The 23,177-nt window shown below is 45.5% G+C and overlaps 1 protein-coding gene across 25 annotated transcripts in view; it reads left to right on the top strand.

The window, feature by feature from the left end:
• Positions 1–23,177, top strand: part of KALRN (kalirin RhoGEF kinase) — a 675,882-nt gene that overhangs the window by 55,145 nt on the left and 597,560 nt on the right. For 2 of the 25 annotated variants that reach the window (XM_047735084.1, XM_047735066.1), the window contains exon 1: positions 11,199–11,371. The exons of 20 other annotated variants lie outside the window; for them this stretch is intronic. In XM_047735084.1, the coding sequence (XP_047591040.1) occupies positions 11,305–11,371 (67 nt within the window). In that variant the 5' untranslated portion in view covers positions 11,199–11,304. Of the gene's footprint in view, positions 1–11,198; positions 11,372–23,177 lie in introns of those variants that run through there. 3 more of the 25 variants (XM_047734977.1, XM_047734946.1, XM_047734961.1) reach the window with 2 other exon arrangements.

Raw genomic sequence — 23,177 nt, 5'->3', positions numbered from 1 at the left:
CTCTGACTGAAGTCCCACAAGGTGTCTAAGTGGCCACTAAGGGACTAGACTGAGGAGAGTTGGGGTTGTACTGAATGCTGGGTAAGGTCACAGAGCGGCCATCCGGACTCTGGGGGTGAGCCATTGTGTGGAGTGAAGTGGGGGACAGACTGTGTCTGCTAGCCAGTGGACAGGTACAGGAGTCCGGGGAGCTGGTTATTATGACCCGTGGGTTCTCTGGAGACCATCATGTTCCAGATCCTGTGAGTGGGAAGTGAAGAAGGAGCTTGCTGGCCCGGCCCTGAGGCACCCATTTTTCAGAAAAGGCCTGAGCTGCTACTTCAGTCAACCTGAATAATTAAATGCCTTGAAAGTTACCAAAAGTAGAAAAGCTTAAGGTGAAAAATGATAGCAATATAAAATTTCATAAAATTATAATTTTCTAACCACCTTCTCCCGCTCCCTGGGATAACCACTGTTAACAGTTTGGTTATATCCTATCAGAACGCCTATGCATGTTGAAATACATACTCATAGTGTGTCTCTGTGTATTTATGTACCCATAATCTATGCTCACACAAGAATTGGATAATATGAATTATTTCAAATTGTTTTATAAATTGTATTCTCCTACCCAGTGATATATTATAGACATTCTTTCATGTCACTACAAATAAAACTGCTTGTCCTTTTAAAAGTTTAAGTATAACCTAGATTGTATTGTAACAGTATTATAATTTATCTTACTAGTCCCTATTGTTGGACATTTAGGTTACCTTTGTTAGGTTTTTTAAAAAAAATTTTTATTTATTTATTTGAGAGAGAGAGAAGAAAGAGAGAGCGAACAGGGGGAGGGATGAGCAGGGAGCCTGACAATGGGCTTAATCTCAAGACCCCAAGATCATGACCTAGGTCGAAGTCAGACGCTTAACTGACTGAGCCATCCAGGAGCCCTACCTCCCTTTTTTGGCTATTACAGTGTAATAAGTGTGTAAGTGCAGGAGGTGAAAGTCTTACAAATAGGATTGCTGGGCTGAAGGCTGTATGCTTTAGAAATGTTGATAGGTACTGTCAAACTGAGTTCTGAAACACTGTATCAGTTTGTCCTCTTACCAAGTTTGATATATATAGGTCCAGTGGGATAGATCAAATGTGGCTTGCTGTTTTGTGTTTCCCCAATCATTAGTAAAAGTTAGCATCTTTTTACTCTTTTTAAAAAATTTTATTTAAAATATTTTATTTATTTGACAGAGAGAGATCACAAGTAGGCAGAGAGGCAGGCAGAGAGAGGGGGAAGCAGGCTCCCCACTGAGCAGAGAGCCCGATGTGGGGCTTGATCCCAGGACCCTGAGATCATGACCTGAGCCGAAGGAAGAGTCTTAACCCACTGAGCCACCCAGGCACCACATCTTTTTACTTTTTATCAGTCAGTTGTTTTTTCTTCTCTGTGAATGGCCCATTTATGTTCTTGACCCATTTTTGTACTGAGTTGTTTTGACTTTTTCTTAATGTTTTTCAGGAGCTCTTCGTACGTTGGAGATACTAAATCCTTTGTATGATGTATTGTTGCAATGTAGCAAATATTTGTCTCCTAGATTATCTGTTAGCATTATTCCTATTTTTGCAATTTTATCTATTCCTATTTTTTCCTGTGAAGACTTGAAAAAAATCCTACAGTTCACATTATTCAAAAATCAATACAATATGTAAAGGTCTTTATATGACTGTTATATTTGTCTACCCACTTGGGCAACTGTCAGCCTTAATTTCTTGCCAAGCCTTCCAGTGTTTCTTTTTGCAAATACAAGCAAATTGGAATCCATACGTATTTTATGCCTTTCTTATCAAGAGCAAGTGAATACTAACTATATTGTTCTATCCTTTGCATTTCGAACCCCAAAATATCTCTGGAAGATCTTTTCATATCAATTTACAGAAAGCCTCATCATTCTTCTTTTTAATGGCTGCACAATATTCCAATGTGAGGGTATACCACAGATAATTCAGTGGGATTTTCAGATTTCTTTTACTTGTGTCTGTCCTAAAAGAAGATTGAAAACTGCACACCACCCCCCACATACATTTAAGATGACATTAAACATTTTTTAACCACACGTTTAAATGGTTGCAAATTATATATTTTCTAGCATATTGTATACTTTATATAGCCTTAAATATATTTTTTCAAGCTTTTGGAGCTGCAAATTTAATGATTGGAAAAGGAAGTGCTTTTTGTCAAAGCAAGCAACCAAATCAGACATATTTACTTCCTGTCAGAGAAAAATCTGACTTCTTTTTAAGATGCAAGCAAGCATGTTAATTAAACACCCCCTGCGACAATCTTGTCTTCAGAATTCCAATTTCAAGATAGGTAGATAGGTAGATAAAAAGATACAGCCCTGAGACTAGGCATGCTTTTGTCTTTTAGGTGAAATAAGGCACAATCCTCTTCAATGCTTCATCAGTGATCTCATCCAGTCTTGTGGCTATAACTGTTCTCCATTCACCAATGACTCCATGTTTCATTTAGTTGTTACACTGTGACAGGCCACCCCCAATCTTAGTGGCTTAGAACCACAGTATGTTGTTTCTCATGATGGTGAGGGTTGATCAGACAGTTCTGTTTTATGTGGTGTCTGCCTGGGTGCTGGGATGGCTGGAAGCTTCAGAGTGGTCTCACTCATATGGCAGCTGGTTGATGTGGGTAGGGCTGGGACTTGCTGGGGTTCTCATCCCGATCTTTGGTTCTCCTTTGTGGGGCCTTTCCATGTGGCTTGAGCTTCTCACCATGTGGCAGCTAGACTCCAAGAACAGTTTTATTTATTCTTGACTCCATCATCTTTTTTTTTTTAATTGTGCTATGTTAGTCACCATACAGTATAGCATTAGTTTTTGAGGTAGTGTTTCATGATTCATTGTTTGCATATAACACCCAGTGCTCCATGCAATCTGTCCCTCCTTAATACCCATCACTGGGCTCAACCATTCCACCATCCCCCTCTTAAGAGTTCTTTTAAAAAGTTAGGTGATATAGTCCAAAGGTCAAAATTCAAATGGTGTAGAAAGATATACAGTGACTTATTTCACTCAGCATAATCTGGGTGTGGTGCATAACCATGAATCTTGGAACACTGAAAAAAAAAAAAAATTAAGATGTTAAAAAAATACATACAGTGAAAAGTATTCCTTTCACTGCTGTCGTCCAGCCCTTTTTCTCCTTATGTGATTGGTATATACTTCAAGAGATTAAACAAATAATCCCTATACAAGTCAATATATTGAGCTTTGTGTCTAAATGCTTAGGAGAAACTTCCCACCCTTAGACTATAAAAACTTTTCTTCTTGAAGTTGGATGGTTTGTTCTTCATGGCTATCCTTAAGTAGGCCTTCCTGTGTACCTGCTACAAGGCCAGACTGGTGGGCTTTCAGGGAAGCCGTATCATCAGAGGACAGGGAAACTCACGTGGGGAGCTCCAGAGACTTTCCCACCTCCTCCGTGCAGAGGGTCATCTACACGGTTCCTATGGGCATTGTCAAAGGATTTTTCATAATTGAATCTTTCTTAGAACTTTCCAACTTTGCGACAGAGGGAAGAAGCCAGATGAATTGGGGCAGTTGGGCAAGTAAGACCCAGAAATGTGCTCCTGCCTGAAGCGGGGGTAGAGAAGATCAGGCATCCGGTGTTATGACTTGTCCTTGACTCAGGGCTTCGGAAGGGCCACTTGGCTTAGAGTTGTCCTCAGTGGCAAAACTAACACTGGGGATTTTTTGTTTTTGTTTTTTCTGGTTTATCTGTCTACTCAGGTCGTATGCTTTGAGAATTCCAACCTGATAGGAGCTTGTTTTCTATTGTAAGAGAATGCACCAGGTTCATGAAGCACCTAGTATATATTAGGGACAGGGCTTCATATTTTCTATATGTTATTTTGGTTTTTTCTTCCTGAAGGTCATTCAGATTTTGTAAGATCAGTCTCATTTTTATCTAAAAGATGGAGAAAGTTAAATGTACAGAAGTTAAGTGATTTGTCTCGAATTACTCAGGTAGAAGAAGGGATTTGAAATTTGGGATTTGAACCCATTTGGTCTGATTCCAAAGCTTAAGCCCTTTCCCAATACTGAGAAGACTTCAAATTAGCAGTATAAACAGATTAGAAAGAGATTATTTATAGATTTATGGGAATTAGTTATTTTTAAGAACCAGAAGCAGAATTCATTTTCTGAAAAGTAAAGTGATCATGGCAATGGATTCTTTTCTTTTTGAACATGAGGGCCAAGAAAGAGAGAATTGAACTTGGTCAGTGTGTAGCTACTCTGGTTACCCATTCCTGGGGTGGGGAGCCGGGGTGAGGGCGTTCAGGTGTGTCAGATGTTCTGATGTGATAGTGGGTTGCCCTATGGAGCACTCACAGATTATACATTATCCCTGAAAGAAAAAACCCTATTAGAGTACAGAAAAAAATGTTTAGTTCTAGATTTATGCCAACCAAGATGTTGTATTCCTCTGATGGGACCGTGGGCTCTCTCTGATCCTGTTTAACTTCATATTCATTATTTTCAACCCCAGTCATCATAGTCTGTTGCCTGATTTTATGAGGGGGGGATGTGAGGAGGGGGGCTATTTGGAAAAGTTCTTGAGATGAGAAGGCATGAGATGAAGAGAGAAGGGAGAGAATTCTCTACAGTAGGACTCCCTGTGGGCTGGGCAAGGAGGTGTGAGATTTCAGCTGTGGTGACTGATGATGTAGGTTTTCCTGATTCTGTGTTGGTGAACTGCAGGAATTAAGAGATGAGAGGAAGAGTTCAGAGAAAACTCACCAGGGTGAATGGACCCCAAGGTTGAGGTGCCCCGCGGTCTTTTGAGTCATACCACCTTGGGTGAAGGCACTGTTCTTAGTGGAGGTAAGATGGAGGCAGCACCTTATTGGCTATGAGAGAAACACAGGAGATAATAAAGAACTCTCTGGGCTGATTACCTAGGTCTCCTGGGTCGGGTTCTGAGGTGTTCTTCCCAACTATATAGTGGCTTTTTTTTCTTCTTCAAGAAGAACTACTTTATAATTTTGGTGCTTTAGAGCGAGAAGGTGCTTACCAGCTAATGATGTTCTGAGTAGGAAATAAAAGGGTCAGGGGACTGAGTTGTGGAGAATAGTGGAGGAACCAGCTCCTGTGAGTTGCCTTCATCAGGATGGCTTAACAGCAAATGCCTGTGAGGCTTAAGGAAGTGTGTCATGGATGCTTCTCCTTGCCCCCGTTATCCCCTGCCACCACACTGCTTATCTAAGGCCCAGACTTCTGCACCCTGCCTTTTAAAAAATTTTTTAACAATTGAATAAATTTACTTGTCATTCCAAATCATAATTTGCACAAATTAAGCTCTTTTTTTTTTTTAAAGATTTTATTTGTTTATTTGACAGAGAGAGATCACAAGTAGACAGAGAGGCAGGCAGAGAAAGAGAGAGAGAGAGAGAGGGAAGCAGGCTCCCTGCTGAGCAGAGAGCCCGATGCGGGACTCGATCCCAGGACCCTGAGATCATGACCTGAGCTGAAGGCAGCGGCTTAACCCACTGAGCCACCCAGGCACCCCACAAATTAAGCTCTTTAACACCAGATCATGTACATATACAAACATCCTCAAAATTAAATGTTAATTTGCTAACAAAGAGTAAGATGTTGATTTAGCATCTCTGATGGTGGTAGAAACACACCATATTATTTTTTTTCCATTTCCTTTTTTTATTGAGGTATAATTGACAAATTAGTTTTAAGCGTACAACATAGTGATTTGATATTTGTATATATTGCAGAATGAACACCACAATAAGTCTAGTTAATGTCCACCACCATATATAGTTACAATTTTTTTTTGTTATAAGAACTTTTAAAATCCACTCTTAACAACTTCCAAATATGCAATATGGTATTATTAATAATAGTCACTGTGTTGTACATTACATCTCCATGACTTACTTATTTATTTTTTTAAAAGATTTTATTTATTTATTTGATAGAGAGAGCACAAGCAGGGGAGCTAATGGTGGGCAGAGGGAGAAGCAGACTCCCTGCTGAGCAGAGAGCTCAACGTGGGGCTTGATCCCAGGACCCTGGGATCATGACCTGACCTGAAGGCAGATGCTTAACTGACTGAGCCACCCAGACACCCTGACTTATTTATTTTATAACTGGAAATTTGTACCTTTTTACCACTTTCACCTATTTGCCCTCCCCCTCTCCTCTGGTAAACACCAGTATGTTCTCTATTTATGAGCTTTATTCCCCCCTTGCTTTGAAACAATATCTTTTGCGAAAATGTAAATACTCCCCAAGGGCCTAAATGTAAAGATCTCATCACGAGAACCTTAGAGGGGATGAGATTTTCATGATACTTTCCACAGACCTGGGATGGGTAAGCTTTGAAGAGGCAGAGAAAGAGAGGATGAGTCTGGCTCTTGGGGCAGAGGGTGGGAGTTTTGGGGTGGCATGCTGTGGTTGGATATTCAGGGCAATATAGGGTTCTATTGAGTGGCAGGGGTAGAGGGAAGAACTGTAAATACTCAGAGCAGAGGGAAGGGAGGGATTGCATCTCCTCCATTAAACAGTTTGCTTTAGTGCCCCGTGCGATGAAAGGTTGTGTGCAGGCTTCATGAGCAGGGGCTCCCTGGCCAAGGGAGAGTTAAAGATCTCAGCGGAGGCTGGAGGTGAGCAAAGATGAAAGCGACACAAAAGCCAGGGCAAGGCAGGCTAATTAGCTTCTGCCTTTCCCTCCTGCTGCCTGGCCTGATATTTGAGGTGACATTTAAAGTTACTGTGCAGATGTGCAGTGGACCCAGGGCAGAATGAGCGCTTTCTGGAGCCTGTGGGGAGATGAGGCTGATTTCTCCCCCTCCCAGCAGGCAGCTTCTTAAGCCCTTCCATTAGGGCCCTCTAGTAGGCCTTGGGAGGTGGGACCTCCCCTTACCTTCCAGCGGGGCCAGAATCTCCCTCCTTACTGGACTCTTGGGGTATGTGGGGAGTTAAGTCCACACTAGAATTCGACCAGAAGAGTTAAATAAAGTCAGGGCTGCATGTAAGAGAGGAGAGCTGGGGACAGAATCGTCTGGGGAGCTCATTAAATATGCAGGCCTCTGGGACTGAGGCCTAGTTTTCTGCGTGGATAACAAACTTCTGAGGTGATTCTGCTGCCCATTAAACTCTGAGAGCCTCTGAGGTAGAGAAGGAATGAGGTTAGCTGGGAAAGGCCTCTTGGTAGAGGTGGACTTGAATTTCAGCCTGATAGGTGATACTCATCATAGGTGCTGTCCTCAGGTGTGGACCTAAGGAGCCTCTTGACCTGGGCACACCAGGCTCTCCTAGGAGAGCTCGGTCAGGGTCCTTCCCATCCCATGGGTGGTGTCCCAGAGAATGTACTGCCACAGGCTTCACTTCACCACTAGGGTGCTCATCGCCAGGGGGACAGAAGTGGTGTGGGAGGTGGCTGAGGATGGTGTCTGTTGGAGTGTTTGATTCATGTTGCAACTGAAGCACAGCTTGTAGGGCAAAATGGCAGCCTGATGGAGCTCACTTCCTGGGGCAGAGCGGGGGGAAGAGCTCCATGTTGGCGGATTGTCTCTGTTCTGGTACCCATCCATGCTGCCTCCTGTGTGGTTTTCCCTTGTCTCAATGCCCCGTGTGTCTCAGGAGCTGGCCGGTGCTGCTGTGGGAATGGCGGTCATTATCCCAGGAGATGAGTGGGAACAATTGGGAACACGATTGGTTCTCTCCTCCCTCCATGCTGTTTGCCTTCTGCTCCATACACTGTGCTTGCTTTATCTGATCGGGAACACAGTGTTTTCATGTTGGGGTGGGTGGAGAGAGGGAGAAAGAACAGTGCCAAGTTAAGAAGAAGGAACACTGAAGAGAAGGCAACATATCTATGATGTGACATCAAGTAACCAGTGAGCCTCTCGGTGGGCATCAGCCCTCTGGAATGGACAGACCGTTGCTGACCTGGAGAGGCTGTTTGTCCCTGGAGAGTATGTCCCTGTAGCCAGCGAGGGAGGCTGGAGGGACCACACCAATGGGAGTGGTCATGCTTGCTTTGGCCATGATGAAAGAAGCAGCCACTGAGAAAGCATAGTTTAAGAGAAAATAACGCCAACGAAACTTAATAAAGCTACGTCCTGGCTAGTCCCCCATCCTTTCTAATTGCCCTACAGCTAAATGGCAACTCGCTGTTTTATTCAACGACTGGAGAGGCTGCATTTACACTAAGGCTTAGGAGGCTCCATGGGGGTTGGTAAAATGAGCATTGGTGGGCTGGGGAGTTCTAAGGAGTCCAGCTTGATTGATTGGGGCTGGTTTTAGTAAAATTCCCAGCTGAATGGGTTCATCCTGGGCCTGACCCAACAGGTAATGCTTATGTTCCTAGGTTCACAGTTTGTGGGGGAAGTGCTTTCCACCCATACTGTTCTTTAACACGTTTATTTCCTTTCTCTTTCTGAAAACAAAGCTGTGTGGAATTGCCCTTGGTTACCAGAGGGAGGAGAACAGGGCCAGCTGCTTTCTCTAAGCCAAGAGTGGGTCATGGAACAGAAGACTCTGGTCTACACAGTGTCCACACAGTCACCGGAACCTTCTTCCCTCAGCCCATCTCTGTCTGGGTCTCCTGCATGGTGGGTGAGCCATGTGTGGCTTCCTCGGTCACCCATTTCAGATTTCTCCCAAGTTGTGTTATAGGAAGCCTCCGTCAGCATTCTTATGTGGAGATGCTCTCCCTTGGCAGCCAAAGCCAGGAGCTAAAGAAACGTGTAAACGGGCATTAGTGAGGCCTGCTTGCCCATGGTGTGGCCTTACAGTATCCTGGAAGAGCCCCCTGTTGGGAAGCAGCCCTGTTCCCCAGGTCCTGCCCTTCTGGGAGGGCTTCCATTGCTCTGGGAAATGTGTCACAGTTCCTCAGGGAACATTCCAGAGCCCCGGAAACTCTCTTTGGGAGGACACAGATGGTACAGATCTCTTTCTCAGCCCAGCTACCTACTAGGCACTCGATGGTAAGCAAGTTGTTGAACCTCTTGGAAGGCAGCTTCTCTCTGCTGTAGCCTGGGGGAAGTGATCCCTATCCTATAGACCTTGCAGGGCTGCTCAGAGACCCAGAGGAGATGATGGATGTGACTGTCTTTTGTGGGCTACAGAGTACTGGCTACACCTGAATGATGGATTCTGTTACTTAGGAAGGAAGGGGGAGGCTCCGCGGTCAGTGCACTTCTGTCTGGAGAGAGGAGGGACTTGCATTCTTGTGTGAACTACGGGCTGGAGTCTTGTCCATTTAAGGTAATAACAAAATAATACTAGCAGATTCTGAGAGGTGGCTTTTAGGCAGTGTGTCCGCTTGGTCCCACTGCTGCCCTTTCTGAAGGGACCATGAGGCAGTGGTAGTGCTGATGCAGGGGGTGGCAGGGGAGGGGGGAGATTGTGGCCACACTCGCTTTCTCCTCTCCCTCCCTCCTAGCTATAACCCACCCCCAGCCCCACCCCAGCCTCCCCCTCAGTCTGAGTTCTTTCCCAATCTGCGGCCCTGTGTCATCTGGAAGGCCTAAGCTCCTGGGAAGGGCAAATGCTGAGGGAGGACTGCTCCCACCAGCTGCCCAGCAGAGACCAGGAGGCCAGGGAAGCCAACATTTCTGTTAGGACAGTGAGAAGGCATTGCTGGCATGGGCTGAGTGAAAAAAGCTGTGGCTGGGTAGTTTTGGGGCTTAGAGAACAAGGTTGTCCTGGACCTAGAGTCCCCTTGGGTTTTATTTCTATGAGCAGGCCTCCTGGTCACCAGGGGCACAGCCTCACCCTCTGGGTGGCCAGTCAGTCCACTGTCAAATGGGCTCCCAGCAGGGCAAGCACAGAGAGCCCTGTCGTCTTCCTATACGCCTTAGGGTGTGCCCAGGGACTCAGATGCCATGGTGCATTCTGCTCTTTGCCATTAGAATGAAATGGTGTGTCAGGAGGGCACGTGATGGGATGGGCACTGGGTGTCATACGCAACTGATGAACTATTGAACTCTACATCTGAAACTAATGACATACTATATGTTGGCTAATTGAATTTCAATAAAAAAAAAAAAACAAAAACAAAACAGAAAGAATGAAATTGTGTGGCATTCCCAGACTCACTTGCCTGTTCGTCCTTCAGGTAGTAAATACTCGAGCACTTGCAAAGTTCAAGGCACTATACGAAGTACATAGGGGGATACAATGGTGGTTACAAAGCACTTCCTATCTTCATGGATTTTGTGATCGAATATGGGAGCAGAGTCTTATACAAGGAGAAGGTGAAATGGAATATAAAGGGGAAGACCTTGGTTGGCAACCTGATTTGTGGCATTTGAAGTAGACATTGGGAAAATCAGAGGAAGCCATGGTATTGTCCCGAAGAGAAGGAGCAAGGGCCGGAGGTGGGAAACCACAGAAAGTATGGATGTGTGGGAACTGAGAAGCTGGCGAAAAGGAGAGGGGTTGGCAGGGAAGGGGGACAAACCCTTGAGCACCGCTCTCCCAGAAATGGTGCCTCCTTCCTTTCCCTAGAACTTCACAATACCCTTGTGGGGCAAATGTTCTTCTCTCTGATTTACAAGGAGGAAGCTAGGGCTTAAGGAATTGAAGAAACTTTGTTGAGGCCAAGCAACTGTTAAGTGATAGCAGGATTTGAACCCATGACTAGGTGACTCCAGAGCCTGTCCTATCTCCACTCTAACAGAGGATCACTGAATGGACGTAGGGAGAAAGGGTTTGTGGCTCTTTTCTGCTCCTATGGACCTCGCGTTCTTGGGCAGGAGTGTCTGTGGTCCTTGTGGAGTGAGGCAGTCAGGCTGTGGGTTTTCTGGGCTGGTCTTAGAGTCCTGGATGGCTGAGCTCCTGCCTTCCTACCCCAGTCCCATTAGGGGAACTGCTGGCCTCTGGTGTAGGAGGCAGGGGAAGCCAGGATGGTGGGAGATTCTGGAATGAAATTCAAGACGTGGCCTAGAGTGTGGATTTTCATTCCCAAGTCCACCTCTCAACCTCGCCTCTTTGTGACAGCCCTGCCGCTCCCCTCCCCCTGCATCTCTAACCTCCCCTTGGGCCCCTGCAGGCTAGGTCTGCACAAGGCGGCGGTGTTCTGCACTTGTTCCTTTGTTGCTGCGAAACGGCTCAGGCACAGTCAGCCTCTGTGTGGGAGGACTGGTGGCTGTCTTCGCAGGCGGGCATTTGCTCAGAGCAGGCGCGCGCGAGCCCAGCGGCAAGGAATTCCAGCCTCCTCGACTCGGTGGTGGTGGGATGAGGCTCTGCTGAGGGACTGGCTGTGAAGGATGACTTCAGGGTGGGATGACGGACCGCTTCTGGGACCAGTGGTATCTCTGGTACCTTCGCTTGCTCCGGCTGCTGGATCGAGGTATTCCTGAGTGAGTGTGCGTGTGTGTGTGTGTGCGCATGTGAAAGAGAGACGGAGGCAGAACACACACACACACGCACGCAGAAAGACATGGAGCGCCGGCAGCGGGGAGCAACAAGAGAAAGAACAGGGAATGAAACAGGCTCGTGGCCAGCCCGTGGAAAGTAAAGAAAGGCTGTTTTCCTTGGGTCATTGCTGACCCATCTGGGAATTGGGATCCCAGGGCCATTTGGGAGCATCTGTATATCAGGATCTCATTTCTTGCTGGGCTTTTTTTTTTTTCTTTTAATCAAGCTCTGTATCGTAGTCAAAGAGTTAAGCCCTGTGTTGCAGGGCTTTCAATAGAACACTCTGGGAAGCAGTGTAGCAAGGAGAATGGTCCCTGCAGCAAGAACCTGGGGGCAAGCCAATAGAGGACCCAAATCTCAGCTGTGCCACTTACCAGCTCTGTGATCTTCAGCTGATTGATGTGACTTTTCTGAGCTTGCTTCCCCATCTGTAAAATGGGCTTTGGAAGACCTATTTGCTAGGGTTGTTGTGGAATTATTATTTAATTTGTACCTGTAAAACATGTAACATCTGGTACATAATAGGTGCTTTGTAAATGTTCATTTCCTCTTCACACACCTCTCAGCATCATGGAGCTATTATAGCGCCTGTGCTGAGGACAGCTCCCTTTGTGGATTATCTGTAGATACAGCTGGTTCAGAATTTGTAGTTTGTAAAAAGAAAAGGGCAAGTCAGTTTTGTTCCTCAGGTTAATCTGACCTTAATGCATTTCACCCTCACATATTCATGTGATTTAAATCTCCTGATAATGTGATGCAAATCCAAATATTCTGTTTAAGGGAAAGCCTTAACTGTTAACTTGGTTAACTTGGTTGAGTAATTGATTTTTTAAAAACGTGGAGGCCTATTTTTAAAAGCTTTGGTTTCTTTAAGAGGTTTTGGCAAGAATGAGCTCAAACCCCTGATGGAAAAGATGGTCCTAGGGAAGCCCTGCTATATACCCCAAGGTGGGTTCCTCTCCAGCGGGAACATCCTTAGGTATGCCGGGAGGTCAGTGCCAGGTGGAAGCAGAAAGCTGCCAAGAGCAGGTGAACCAGGGCTCTTATCAGGCAGAAATCAAAGATGGAGGAAACCAAACCAGCACATGTGAAAGGCAGTCTCTCGCTGGCACTGAGAAACAGGCTGATGGGAGCTGGGACTGGAGAGGAGATGAGAGTGTTAGGAGAGCCAGAACTTCTCACAGGTGGAGATCACAGACGGGGCAATGGGAGATCACGAGTGTGAATCCCCCTTATCTGTGTGAACTCAGGCAAGTTACTTAAACTCTCTGTGCCTCCTTTCCTTCCTTGTAAACAAGGATGCTGATGGTAATGGTACTAGTAGCACTGACTCAGAGCGTTCCTGCAAGGCTTCAGTGAGAAACTACAAGTAAAGTACTTTATCCTAGTGCTTGGCATGAAGAAAATGACCCTTTGAGGTTAGTTTTTATCACCAGGAAAGTTCATTCTCACTCTCATGCAGATAACGTGAGAAAGACAGGGACAGGTGGCATGTAATAATCAGGAGCAGAGAAGAGTTTAATTAAGAATTATTAGAGGCTCTGAGACAATTTATACTTACGTGAATTAAAACAAAATTCAAACTAACATATGCTAATTGTAAGAAGAAATGAGGTGTTACTGTATAAGCTATAATAATAATTTATTTTTACTTTTTAGAAAATGCTTGAATCCACGGATTGCAAACTTAGATTCAAGTTCTGGCTCCATTACTTTCTAAGTGCCCTTGAATACATGGTTTGCTCTCAAATGGAACCTCAGTTTGTTAATTTGAAAAATGGGAATATTAATACCAATACCTGTATTACAGAATTTGGGGGACATTTCTTATGTTAGTGCATGTAAAAGTATCAAGGGTTCTTAGAAATGTCAGGTTAATAAACTGATGGATTAACCCGTGTCCCCGGACAGCAGAAGTTGGTTGCCAGAATCGTGTGTTCTTCCACAGAACTTTTGTCTTCCTGTATGGGCGCAGTTGAAAGCTTATGGCCTTTCATAAACAGTGCCTCTAGGGGTTTCTTTATTATGGGGCTGTAGACTAGCGCCTTCTGACTGTAGAATATCTTATCTCTAGGCTTTTAGGGGCTGCCCAGTTCTGGTTAGTGAGTATCTTAGTAATACACATACATATGGGTGCCCACCCACATCTGTATTCAAGCAGAAGTTTTGGGTGTAGAACCCCCCTCTAGAAGCTAATGTTAGCTAGCCTTGTATAGACAGTGGCATGGTAGACGAGCTAACTCGTGGGACATGCTCAGTAAATATTTGCTGAATGGATGAATGGATGAATGATGAGCCCGTCCTTCTGGGCAGTGAACAAAGTTCTCTTAGATCTCTCTTTAGTGTATCAGAATTTAGCTCCCTTCATCTGTTTTGGATTTCGTGTCATTTCACCCTCATCGTTGTCATGCCTCGTGTCATCTCAAAAGTAGCAGGTCTCAAAAAAATGAGCAGAGGATAAGAAATGAGAAGAAGTGGGCAATGAGGAGTTTAGCCTAGGAAATTGAAATAATCGACAGGCTCTGTGGCGCCTGAGTCATTCTCTTGGCTGTGACTGAGGGATAAACGAATCTGTGATTTGACACATCTAGGAAGAGGGAGGAAACAGAACACATCAGGGAGCGGAAATAAACTTTACTGAGAACTGACGGTTCATGCTTGGTGATTGCAGACAAACCTTTTGTCTCCCCCATCATTGTTCAGTTAAGGGCAGGGACTTAAAAAAGAAAAGGGATTGTTTTTCGGGGCTGTATTCACTGTATGTAGAGATTTGTATGGTAAGGAACTACCAGCTTGCTCAGACAGGATCATTTTGATGGGTTATTTTGTTGATAGCCTCCGCTGTTTTACAGTGTTTCTTACTGGACGTCTGTCACTTCTGCTGCCAGGCAGTGACTGAGGACATGGTTCCTGTGGTGGGGACTGTCCATAGAAGGAAAGGAGCTCATACAGATAAGAAACACGATTAGTATAGAAGAAAAGTAACATCGATTTTTGTGCTTGTTGAGTTTTGGCATTTCCATGGGGTCCGCCACGACACATGAGGTGGGGTCTTACATTTTTTTGTTTACCTGCAATCATTTTGGAGTGAAGGAGGAAGAGTGTAAAGACTGGTGGCTCCTTCTTCACGGGGCACTGGGCAGTGTTTCTCACTGTAGGGAAAGTCTGCTGATGGTTGTCTGTGAGATGATTTTAGGTGACTTACAGACATTGCCAGAGGATCTCTTGCTGGTCACCGCCTGACCCTGTCCAGCAGACAATCTGTTATGTCCAGTGTCTGCTTCTGCTCTCCTGTCCCCCCACCTTATGTGACATAGGCCCTCCTTAGCCCACTCATCTTCCAGAGAGCCCCTCCCCTCTGTCAGCCCAGCGTGGGTCTCACGCTCCACCCTGCCTTCATCTCCAGCCCCAGCTGCCTGCCCCACCCAGCCACCCTGCTCCCTCAGCCCTTCTTCCTCCCTAGGGCTCCTTTATAGGCATGGCCTCATACCACTTGCTGCCTGTGACCCCATTCTCTGGCATTTTTCTGCTAGTCTCCACCCCATTACCAGGCTTCCTGCTCTCCCCACCCTATGCCTGTATCCTGGGTCTTCAAACTCTCCCTGCTACCTGCCTCGTGCTCTTTTCCCACTGAGGAGCTCCCATCCTGTCTTCTTTCGCTCTTGTCTTTTTACATCAGCTTGTCTTTACACTCAGTCCACTAGTTCCTTTTAAAAAATAAATGTAATCGGGGCGCCTGGATGGCTCAGGCATTAAGTGTCTGCCTTTGGCTCAGGTCCTGATCTCAGGGTCCTGGGATCGAGCCTCACATTGGGCTCTCTGCTCAGCGGGAAGCCTGCTTCTCCTTCTCCCACTCCCCTTGCTTGTGTTCCCTCTCTCGCTGTGTCTTTCTCTGTCAAATAAATAAATAAATAAATAAAATCTAAAAAAATAAAAATAAGTATAAGTAAAATGGAGTTGATTTAAAATACTCTCAAGGAAATAACTGTAGGAGATATATGAATATGGGGACATGGTGTCAGAAGTTCATAAATGACTGATGTGTGGAAAACTTAAGTGATATGACTTTACAACATAGGTTTTAGATGGCTAATTTCTTGGTGCTTTGTCCTTATTCCTGTAGCTACTACACAGTGCTTTGGGTTCTGGACCAGAAACCGACTGGTCTTACCCTTGGATGTACATTAGAATCACCCTGATGCTCTTAGAAAGTGCAGTGTCCTGTTCCTCCCTTCCCACCACCCTCCCCAAGCCAATTAAGTTAGACTCACTGGAAGGGGGGTGGATGTTGGCATTTTTAAGGGCTCTGCAGGTGATTCTGATGGAGCTGGGCTTGAGGACTGCTCATTGCTGTTCTGTAATATGGATGCCAGAGAGTAAAGGCAAAAATAACTCTTCAGCAAAATAATGGAAGAAATGAGAAAATCAGTCACTCTATGAAAATAATAAACACAGGACTCAACATAGGAATGAACACAATCTTTTGAGTATAATTCATGCAACTTTGTTCAGAGGCTTCACTGCAATGATGTTCTATCACTGCCTGACTAAACCTTGCCTTTCCTTCATATTTCTGGGAATAGACCTTACCTGTGTACAGGATGCTGTCTGTCCCCACCTTGCTCTGGGGCTTTGGCTCTCTGTTCTGGCTGCCTAGGGCTTGGGAGATTGCGACGACAGTCTGTGAGAGTAACTTTCCTAAAGCCTTCAGTGTTGGGCTCTAGTTCAGCCAGGAATCTTCTGTTTCTCACCAAACCCCCCATCTCCCTGTGCAGCTGTTCTCCCTTGCCTCAACCTTTGCATCTCCTAAATGTTCTAATCCAGGAACTGACTCCAGGAACTGACTCTGCTGGGTACAGTGTAGGGTCAAGAGGCATCTGGGCTTCATGGCTGTGGCTCTCATGCATCCTGACCTTTGATCTCATCCTTCCCATGCTTCTAGCCCTCCTCCTGGCCCTTGGCCTCCCATCATTGTCCTGATGCCCTGTCTGTGGACTGTTTGCTGCTCAGTAATCTCCCCGGCTCTGGTCCCTCACTAGGTCAGACTTGGTATCTCTACTTAGTCCATCTGCTTGTGGCCAGTCCTGACTACCATGGACTCTGGGATTCTCACCTGGCTTTGGCTTGTCCTGCTCTTATTAACTATTGCATATGTGTGCCCAGCTTGGCATGTGGCTGCTTTGTGCCAGCCTTTATGACTTATTCCTTCCCTCCTGTGGTCTGTGGGAAAAAGAAGAGAAAAGCACACAGCATGTGCATGAAAAGTGTTGGATGGCTCTCCGGCACTGGGCTAATTAGAGGGGTTTGGGTTGTAATCACCTTCCAGTTTGAGTGGAATATTCATACAATACATAAAGAAGTTACTTTAACTTAGCTTTTCCTTTTTTTTTTTTTTTTAAGATTTTAATTATTTATTTTAGAGGGAGAGAGAGAGAGAGAGAGCGCACAGAGAGAAAATGAGAAGGAGAAGCAGACTCTCCACTGAGCAGGGAGCCTGATGCAGGGCTCGATCCCAGCACCCTGGGATCATGACCTGAGCTGAAGGCAGACGCTTAACCAACTGAGCTACCCAGGTGCCCTTTAACTTAGCTTTTAAAGTTGCAAATAGATATCTCATATAGTTATTTGATTGGCTTTTGGCACAAGGCTACTTTTCTAAAGGGACCAAGTGTCTTGTCCAATAAACAGTTTGAACACAGCACAGCTGGAAACGCCATCCCAGGCAATTCTTTGTTGCTCCACACCAGAATCTCCCCAGAAACCTCTGTATTTTTCTGTGCTTCCACAAAAAATGCTCCAAGCCTCTCCTTATAGTTAATCCACATCTTTCCCATTCTAAACCTGGCAACCCTTATGTCCCGCAGAAAGAGCTCCCCCAATCCACTCTACCTGGTTCTGTTTTGAAGCAGGTGGGCACTATTCCATGGCCCACAGTGTGCTCCTATGGAGAGTAGCAAGACACGTCTCAGGTGGCTGTTGTGGGTGCCAAAGGAGTTAGTGTGTGCAGCATCGCCTGGATGGAAGAAGTGCTTGACAGTACATGTGGTTCTCCCAGATTTCTGCCACTTTTAGGAGCTTAGTTACTTCTCCCAGGGTGGGGGTGGGGTCCTTTCCCTCCACTGAGAGCAGAGCTTCTCCAAGTTTAAGTTTTTGTCCCGCCACCCCTTTATTATTCTCACCCCCACACCTAGTTTAAAGTGGTTTCTAATAAATCACTTTGGCTAGAAGAGTATCTGAACTCTCCAGAGAACAAAGGAAAGGTCCTGATTATCATGGCATTGTTAAGAAAAAAGAGAACTGTAATGATTTGACAATTCGAACATCTTATTCCTGTTGGTCTTCATGGTATCTCTCTGAGATAGATTACCTTAGTGCCCATTTCACAGATGGGATATAATCTTATAGAGGTTAAGTACCTGGCTAAAGTCACAGAGCTGGGGCGCCTGGGTGGCTGAGTTGGTTAAGCAACTGACTTCGACTCAGGTCATGATCCTGGAGTCCCGAGATCAGGTCCCACATCAGGCTCCCTGCTTGCCAGAGTCTGCTTTTCCCTCTGACCTCTCCCCTCTCATGCTCTCTCTCTCTTTCTCAAATAAATAAAATAAAATAAATCTTTAAGGGGTGCCTGGGTGGCTCAGTGGGTTGAGCCGCTGCCTTCGGCTCAGGTCACGATCTCAGAGTCCTGGGATCGAGCCCCGCATCGGGCTCTCTGCTCGGCGGGGAGCCTGCTTCCTCCTCTCTCTCTGCCTGCCTCTCTGCCTGCTTGTGATCTCTCTGTCAAATAAATAAATAAAAATCTTTAAAAAAAAAATAAATCTTTAAAAATAAAAAAAATAAAGTCACTGAGCTGCTAAGGGAAGAGTCAAGATCCAGGACGCCTGACTCCCATCTGGATTAAGTTCTTTCTCTACCTGCTATGGTGCATGTGGGAAGACACCCACTTTTCTCTTTCTCCAGCACATGTGTTAAAATGGGGTTTCTGCCTGCCTCCCCGTCAGCCCAGACGGAGTCTATCGCTGGGATGTCTTGTCTGTGGTGTGAGATCACCAGACAAGATATATCTAGGCCACGTCCTGGGGGAAGGACACCGATAGCTGTTCTGTGAGGTGCAGGGGTGGTGTTTCCATCCAGTGGGGTGGAGCTTACTGTGATGTGAGAACAGTTGAGCAGCACTTTTCTCGGTGTGGTGTGGTTTCCCAGGGCCTGTTCTGCTCTCATGGCATATTCAGTGATTGCTGAGAGCCAAGGGGTAATGGGACAGCTGGGTCCCTGGATGGTCAGAAAGCCAGCTGGATTCTCAATGCAAGTGATGAATTTGCCCTTCACCTTGCAGATGGAGGTAGCTTGTTGTTAAAGAATCGTCAAAGTGATAAATATTGTTGGTATTATTACTGGCGGTAGTATCTCCTAAGGGCCTAGACACAGCAGGGAGCATTGCGGGGTAGGAAGTAGGCTTCCTGCCCTCAGAGAGCTTGGAGCTCAAACTCCTGAAAGACTGAGATCTATCTGTAACCTCTGTGAGTCTCTGTTGGCCCGTCTGTGAAACGATGGATTACTTACAAGGTGGATCCCTTCCAGCCATAAAGTTCCACTGTTCTGTGTGGACAATACTTGCAACACCTGCAAAATAATATCCCTGTAATACCTATAATATAGCTACATGGTGCTGCGAGTTATTGTTTGAGGTAGAATTGCTATACAATAATAAGAATAATTAGTCTGAATGAAAGAAGTGTTCACTCATTCAGCAAGCATTTTCTGAAGGGCCTACTATAGGCTATGCCCTGTTAAGGCTCTGGGAATACAATGCTGACGATGGTATTCTTTTTTTTTTTTTTTTTAAGTTTTTTTTTTAAAGCTTTTGTTTATCTGACACAGACAGAGAGAGATTACAAGTAGGCAGAGAGGCAGGCAGAGAGAGAGGGGGAAGCAGGCTCCCTGCTGAGCAGAGAGCCCGATGTGGGGCTCAAACCCAGGACCCTGAGATCATGATCTGAGCCGAAGGCAGAGGGTTAACTCACTGAGCCACCCAGTGCGCCCCAGATAATGGTATTCTTGTACTCATGAAACTTTATAGTCTAGTGGGGGACATGGACAATAACAAATAAAACAACAGATACTACAATGGCAGGTAACATGAGAAGGACAGAACTGAGTTAAGCTTCAGTGGTCCTTGGTTATGAGACTGGAAGTCAGAGAGTACAGACTTTTTGGGGCATCTGTGTGGTAGGAGTTAAACATGGAGAGATAGGCTGGGGCTACCTTGTGAAGATTCTTGCTTGCATGTCAGGTTAAAGGCAAATGATGGCAGGGTATCAGCATTTAATTTAAAAATGTATTGAATGCAAATATATTGAATGATTTCCACACACCACGCAGGAGGGAGTGTAGGTACTGGGAATACAGATAGCACCAGCACCAGTGGGTAAAAATATGAAGAAGTGTAACATGATCTAACCTAATGCTAGTTCCTTCATGCAACTGAAGTGTGTCTATGTTTCTAGAGAGCAGTTAGGGTAGCAGATGCATGGTGTTGAGTGATTGGCCTAAAAGTGATAGTGAAATTGATAGTAGCTCAGGGAAGACAGTACAGGGGGAGGTGTGATTAGTGTAGACTGATCTTGGAAAGTGTAGACATGGGGAGACAGGATCAAAGCGATGAGAGTGTTCCTAAGGGTAGGAGGAGAGCCAGGATACAATAAATTCATGAGAGTAGAGGAGAAGGGACAGTAAGGGAACCTTATTGGCGGGGAGGTGGGGCAACATTGAAGGGTTTGGTGACAGAAGGCTTTGGTGACTACTCACAGCTTTGTTTCAGCAGCCTTGGTGAGGAGAAACCAGATTGCAGTGGGAGGAGATGGTAAAGATGAGGCAGCAGCCAGCACATATTGTTTGTTTGAGAAATATGTCAGAAAATGCAAGGTAAAAATAGAATAGTGGTTGGTGGGACTTTAGGGTCAAATGATGGTTTTGTTAAGGAAGGGAGGCCTGAATGGATTTGAGGGTGGGGTGGGGCAATGACAGGGAGAAGTTTGAAAATGATGTACAGAAATGGATTTATTAATCCATTCAATAAATATTCATTGAGCTCCGACAGTGTTCTGGGCCCTGTGCTGTTTGCTGGGGATACAGCATGAATAAGGCATGAAGTCTTCATGAAGTTAACATTCCAGTGAGTGAGACAGGTAATACACAATTCAGCAACAGTTGAATTTATAATAAGAGCTTGTGATAAATGCTGTAAAGTGCAGCAGTGACCTGGGGGAGGGAGGGATGGGCTGAAGGAAGAGTACAGATGGAAGTGGTAGACCGGAGGAGGCGAATGCTTCCTCTGTTGGAAGGAAGGTGGAAGGAGGTGCTTAGAAAGCTATTTTTAAGTAGAAAGAAGAAGAAGAAGGAGAAGGAGAAGGAGAAAGAAGAAGAAGAAGGAGAAGAAAGAGGAAATGCAGTTCAGGTGGCCTTGATATTCTTAGCAGAAGAGTGGGCAATGTCATGGGCTGAGACGGGCGAGGTGGGCTGGGTCAAGACCTCGGAGAGGTCATCACCTGCTTCATTCAAGCCTCCAACAGCATTGTGATGTAGGTGGTGTTATTTTCATTGCATAGATGAGATAACTGAGGGGACTCAGAGAAAGCCTATAACTAGAAAGTACAGGGGTGAGGTGGTGAGGTGCCAGGAAGGCCAATCACCTGTCTACTCTGCCATTGACTGGCTCAGAGGGGATGATAAATGAGTGGAGAGCCATAAGACTGCCAGTGAAATCGAAGATCAGTCCCTCCTCCCTCCTCTTACATAAAACCCTATGCTGGGCCTTGTGGGAAACTCTTGGAGAAGAGATGACACCTGTGCATGGAATGTAGTAAAGACATAAATCAAGCCATCATCACATACTTCCTATTAAACACACTGTCCTTGTGAGTATTTGGATTTTTAAGGATTTGGGTAGAGCAAGGGAAAAGGGCATTCTGGGTGAGAGAAAATGCAGTGCAAACACTCTGGTGATTCAGAGGCAAGGTGTAATCAGAGAAGTCTGGAGCTTTATCAGATAAAAAGTGAATTTACTGGTTCAGGATACAGTATTGGGCCAAACAAGATCAGTGGTAAGTAAGAAGAGGTTTTTGTTCCTCATTCTCTTTACCTCCATAATCGTACCCTCAGCAAAAGAAGAGACAGAATTGGAAGAGACTTCTCCGTTAAGAGATGAGGAAACTGAGCCCGAAGAGAGGATTTCAGTTCCTGGAGCCGTGTGCTTAGTTAAGGCTGAGCCTGCCCATGAAGCCAGGAAACAGAAACTCCTAGACAAGGCCTCTCTCCGTTATATTTCCCTGTGGTTTCAACCCAGTCCCTCCCCCTTTCACGAGCTCAGTGTCCCTGACAAAGTCATCGAATGTGGAAGAATGGGCAGGCTGGAGAATTCATGGGTTTGAGGGTTGTCTAAACTGGATCCAGCTTCTTAAGACCCCAGGCAAAATTTCTAAGAAGCCCCCAAAACAGGCTGTATTTCTTTCTCCATCCTCCCTTGTTATTACCATGAAAAATAAGCCGTGTGGAGTTGGAAGTGGCACCTCCTGGCTCCCCTGGTCTATTGCAGAAAGGAGTTCCAAAGAAACCAGCCCAGAGCAAAGCAGAGGAGTGTCTCCCTTATAAACCCAGGCTAGGAGGAAGAATTGGCATGGGGCTTTTAATCTACATTCATGCCAAATGAAATCTGTTAGATGGGATAATGAGCTCCATATTTTATAGACTATTTTAAGCCTGTCTCAAAATAAAGTACAGGACTAGGGGTGGAGGAAGGACGTAAGTCTTGGAGACAAAATGCCATGGCTTACTCATCAGTGTTTTCATTTTAATGATCCCAACCCCAGTACAAGTCCCTCAGTGACACTGTAATGGAAACCACATTTTTTTTTTCCTTGCTGGAAGTTTCAGGATGAGCACAGCCAAATGCTTCGAGGCATAATTAAGGTTATAAACTCTCATCCCCAGTAAAACACAGACCTTTCACCCCAGGGGGCTCAGTTAGAGACAGTGTGGTTGGAAAGCGGTTCAAATTATAGAGACATTTCTTCTGCCAATCTCTAGCCCACCATAGCTTCTTTTCTGGGCCCTCCCTCCCTGTGCCTCCTCCCTCCTCTTCCCCTTAACCACTGCCTCATCCCTGGGAAGGAATAAACCCACACATAAATAAATAAGAACCCTGGCATTGACTCCTTCCTTGCCACTGGGAGAGAATCTCAGACAGCTGCTGCTGTGTCTGCAGGAGGCTAGACAGGGCTGGCAGAGGCAGGACATGTGTAGCAGGAAGGGCAGCCGAGGGAGCCTGCCAATAGATGTGGGGTACTGGGAGGGGGGAGGTGCATGTGTCGTCAGTAGGAATGGGAGGAGGTAGGGAGTGTTCTGCACATTACAGGCTGGAAAATCCACATCATAGGAAGGCCTTGAGGACCTAAGAGAACAAGGTAGTCCTTTCTCCTGTGTTTGGGCATGATGGGTTAAGAGCTCTCTCAGTTTACATCTCCTTTGCCTTGACCAGCTTTCTGAATCTGCAGAGATCAAAGTTAAGAAACTTGGCATGGCCAACTTGATTATGTGGGCTTATTTTCCCCCCTCTTAACCACATCTTGAACACCTGGAATATATAAGGTAGTGGGAACCCTTAGTATATGTATATATACACTTTCTCTGGCCAGTTGCAGTCCAGTTTTATTCATGTTGGGAAGGACCTACTTAGCATAAGG

This window comes from Lutra lutra, chromosome 1 (genome assembly GCF_902655055.1).
Source record: "Lutra lutra chromosome 1, mLutLut1.2, whole genome shotgun sequence".
Classification (NCBI taxonomy): domain Eukaryota; kingdom Metazoa; phylum Chordata; class Mammalia; order Carnivora; family Mustelidae; genus Lutra; species Lutra lutra.
This window is presented reverse-complemented; position numbering and strand designations above follow the sequence as displayed.